The 3,931-nt window shown below is 40.5% G+C and overlaps 1 protein-coding gene across 4 annotated transcripts in view; it reads left to right on the forward strand.

Moving 5' to 3' along the window:
- The first annotated feature begins 1,110 nt into the window (after positions 1 to 1,110).
- The window catches only part of lef1 (lymphoid enhancer-binding factor 1), a 64,719-nt gene continuing 61,898 nt past the window's right edge, over positions 1,111 to 3,931 (forward strand). For 3 of the 4 annotated variants that reach the window (XM_008422581.2, XM_008422589.2, XM_008422603.2), the window contains exons 1-2: positions 1,111 to 1,930; positions 3,122 to 3,188. In XM_008422581.2, coding sequence (XP_008420803.1) covers positions 1,730 to 1,930; positions 3,122 to 3,188 — 268 coding nt within the window. In that variant the 5' untranslated portion in view covers positions 1,111 to 1,729. The remainder of the gene's footprint in view (positions 1,931 to 3,121; positions 3,189 to 3,931) is intronic. The other variant, XM_008422596.2, reaches the window with a different exon arrangement.

Below are 3,931 nucleotides of genomic sequence, written 5' to 3' on the forward strand. Positions count from 1 at the left end.
CGGGGGGGGGAGTTGGGGATGAAAGAGGCAGCCGCCGCCAGATCAAAGGCAGCCGCGGCTCCGCCCCCCTAACTCCACCTCCGCGCTTTATAAAGATCTGCCTCCAGATCCCAACTTGGATTCTCACGCAATCTCTCAGCGCTCAGACGGAAACCAGCCCGTTTGTCACTCTGTGCTTTCACTCATTTTTATTTAAAAAGTTGTTTATGTGTATATTTTTATTTGTAATAATTTTTTATCAATATTAAGCGTTGATTTGAATGATGTAATCTTTAAAAAGAATAACAATGCATGTGTTTATAAATAAATGTCTTTGTGTGTTTTAATTCTCTCCTGTTGCTTATTTTGAACAAAAACACAAAATTTCACACAGATTAAATAATTATATTCTGTAATGCACAAAAGCAGATTATTTTTGGTCCAAACTAATTTTTAATATTAATGCATATTTTAAAATAATTTACTTACTCTCCAGCTTTTAGATATATATATTTTTTATAAAAATATTTTATTATTTATGCATTTTTTACACCTCTTTACCCAGCAGCATTTAGATTTTTTTTTAAAATAATTTTCATTATAAAAACTAATATATTTTTATTGTTTATGCCTTTATTTTTTTACTCTACAGTATTTAGACATTGTTTTAAAATAATATCATTATTATTATTTATGGATTTGTTTGTTTACATTTTTTATTCTGCAGTATTTACTTTTTATGATAATGTTTATTTTATTTATTTTTCTTAAAAATAAATTGCTTTTAAATTGACCTAAATATAAACAGATAAATATATTTTTTGCTTCGTACTGAAAGTCATCATTTTTGGTTGTTTTGGGGACTTTTTCCATCAGTTTGAAGGGAATTGGCTCTTCTTCTCCTCCTTGTCTCTCCATTTGCTGGGAGTTAAATCTCTCTCTCTCTCTCTCTCTCTCTCTCTCTCTCTCTCTCTCTCTCTCTCTCTCTCTCTCTCTCTCTCTCTCTCTCTCTCTCTCTCTTCTCTCTCTCTCTGTCAATCAGAGCCTCGGCTTCCCTTTCATCTCTCCTTCCTCCCAGTGACTGAAGGGGGAGAGAAAAGGAGGAGGAGGAAGAGGGAGCGCAGCTACATTATCAACACACACACACTGCTATCATTACACTGAAGCTCTGCGGGAGCGGCGGGAAGTCGGTCCACGGCGGCTCTTCCTCTCTTGTCTTTCTGCTTTTTTTATTTGATTGTTTCAGGACTTTTTATTTTTTAATTTTTGCTTTTATCTGTCCTCATCTGAGCAGCTTTGAGGATTTATTTGCAGGCATCTTATTCCCGTTAAAGCTGCATCCCATCACCGTGTTTTCATTTATCTCCACCGGATCACGCAGGGACGTATTTTTACTTTTATAAAAACACTTTTTATTATTATTATCGTTATTATTTGTTGGCTCGTTTCAGGATGAATTTAGACACAAACTGATTATTGTTTCTCCTCATGACTTCTTTAATCACAGCTCCGGATTCTGATCTGTCTAATCTGGCTCAGAGATTTCAGCTTTTTTAATAGTTTTGAGAAAAAAGGAAAAAAAGAAAAAAAAAAACCCCGCAAAAACCTGCGGCTCCGCTCCTCCTGTTGCTCCTCTGAAAACCCACCGGCTGCGCTGCGGTTCCTTCCTGCCCGCTCGGTTGTGCTTGGATCTCGGTGGGAGTTAACCTGAAACCCCGCAGCCGCGGAGCAAGCACGCAAACCCCGCACCATGCCTCAGCTGTCGGGCGGCGGCGGAGACCCGGAGCTCTGCGCCACGGATGAGATGATCCCGTTCAAGGACGAGGGCGACCCGCACAAGGAGCAGATCTTCGCCGAGCTCAGCCACTCGGAGGAGGAGGGGGACCTGGCGGACATCAAGTCCTCGCTGGTCAACGAGTCCGAGATCAGCCCCAACAGCAACAGCCACGACGTGAGTCCGCTCTGCTGCCCCCAATCTGCCCCGGTCACCCATAATCTGGGTTAAAAAATCCTAAAACTGCCCCGTTCACCCATAATCTGGGTTAGAAAAATCCTAAAACTGCCCCTTTCACCCATAATCTGGGTTAAAAAAATCCTAAAACTGCCCCGTTCACCCATAATCTGGGTTAAAAAAATCCTAAAACTGCCCCTTTCACCCATAATCTGGGTTAAAAAAATCCTAAAACTGCCCCGTTCACCCATAATCTGGGTTAAAAAAATCCTAAAACTGCCCCGTTCACCCATAATCTGGGTTTAAAACCGCTCAAACTGCTTCATTTGGACCTAATCCAGGTTCCAGTTTCCACTACAGGTCTTTTATCAGCTGAGTCACTCCTGATTGAACCATTTATTTGACCTGCAGGAACTTTAAAGATGCTCATAAAATCTGGATTAAAAAATCCGCTGATACTCCTGCAGAAACCCTAAAGGCTTCTGGACTTAATCCAGACTGAGGCAAATCTGAGCACAAACAGATTATAAACTGCGTTTATTTAAGATGGGAGATTTTGGGGCCTTGTGAGTCAAACACGTCTTCATCCTGATATTTATCATATTCCTGATAATTCCAGTCGTATTTTATGATTTCCTGCATTGATCCAGTTAAAATAATCCAAAATGTGATCAGGAGAAGAAATACATGTATAAGTTTGTTAAACTTGATTTAAAGTGTCTGTTATGTTAATTTTTAAATGAAAATGTCAGGCAGCTTTTCAGAGTCTTTGCAGGCGAATTTGGAGGATTTTCATGAATTTTGATATTTTTGGCATGAAGCTGGTCACTGAATGAGACGGAGGCTGAATGTTAACGAGGTTCAACCTGACTCACCTCTCCTCAGAGAAACGATTATTAAGATTATTATTCCTTATTTGAATGTTTTAAAAATCAGATGATTGGTTTGGAAGAGCAGATGCGTTAATATTTTTACATTTTTTCGACCGTTTTCTGGGTTTGAGCTGTGAAAGAGCGAACCAGTGGTATTGGAAATAAGTTAATTTGTAAGCTGCTTAAGGACATGAAGCTTAATTAAGTGTTTCCTCTGAAGCTTTGATGAGGACTGTGTGTGTGTGTGTGTGTGTGTGTAGGTGTGTGTGTGTGTGTGTGTGTGAGAATTTGACTGATTTCGTTCTGTTTTCTCTTACAGGCAGCTAGACAGTCCCAAATAGCTCCAGATTCGTACCATGAAAAACACAGAGAGCACCCTGACGACGGTAAGAGACGCAGCTGCAGCTGCTTTCTGCTGGAAAACGACAAACGTTTAGATTTACCAACCAGATCAGAGGCGACTCCAGCAGAAATGCTTATTTTGGTCCTGCACTGCAAAAACACAAAATCTTACCAAGTTACTTTAGTTTAGTTTCTGACTGAAATGTCTTTGTACGCTTTAAATTAACTTAAAAGTAACTTTTTAGCTCGTTTAAGTCAATAATTCCTTAATGTTGGTGAAAAAGTGCAGATTATTTCATAATTCATCAACATTGAGGAACTAAAACAAGTTTCTTCTGAGTTACTTTTCCTTTTATTCCAAGTGTTAGAAGATATTTGCACTTGAAAATATTTTCTAATTTTATAGACATCTTAGACCTTGGTAAGAGTTTTTTTTTTTCCCTTCTGCTAGTCCGGACACGTTGCCGTGACTCCGTAACCACGGCAACGAGGCGCCTGCAGGAAAAGCTAAGAAAAAAAAAACAAAACAAAACAAAAAATGCAGGAAAAGGAGGTGAAGCATTTTCACCTGGGGAGCGGCGCGTCAGCTGCAGGGATTTGTGATGTCACAGGCAACACGTTGCCCCCCCTGGGGACTCATTGCCCCCCCCCTTCCCTCCTTTGGGACTCACGGCAGTCTGACCCCAGGCCTGCAGGTCGTAGTCGGAGCGTGCCTCCCTTTTGTTCCTCCTCCTTCAAAACCAAACACTGGCCTCCCTCTTCACGTCAGCCATGTTGCCATCGGCCT

The sequence above is a fragment of the Poecilia reticulata genome, linkage group LG1, assembly GCF_000633615.1.
Source record: "Poecilia reticulata strain Guanapo linkage group LG1, Guppy_female_1.0+MT, whole genome shotgun sequence".
Classification (NCBI taxonomy): Eukaryota; Metazoa; Chordata; class Actinopteri; order Cyprinodontiformes; family Poeciliidae; genus Poecilia; species Poecilia reticulata.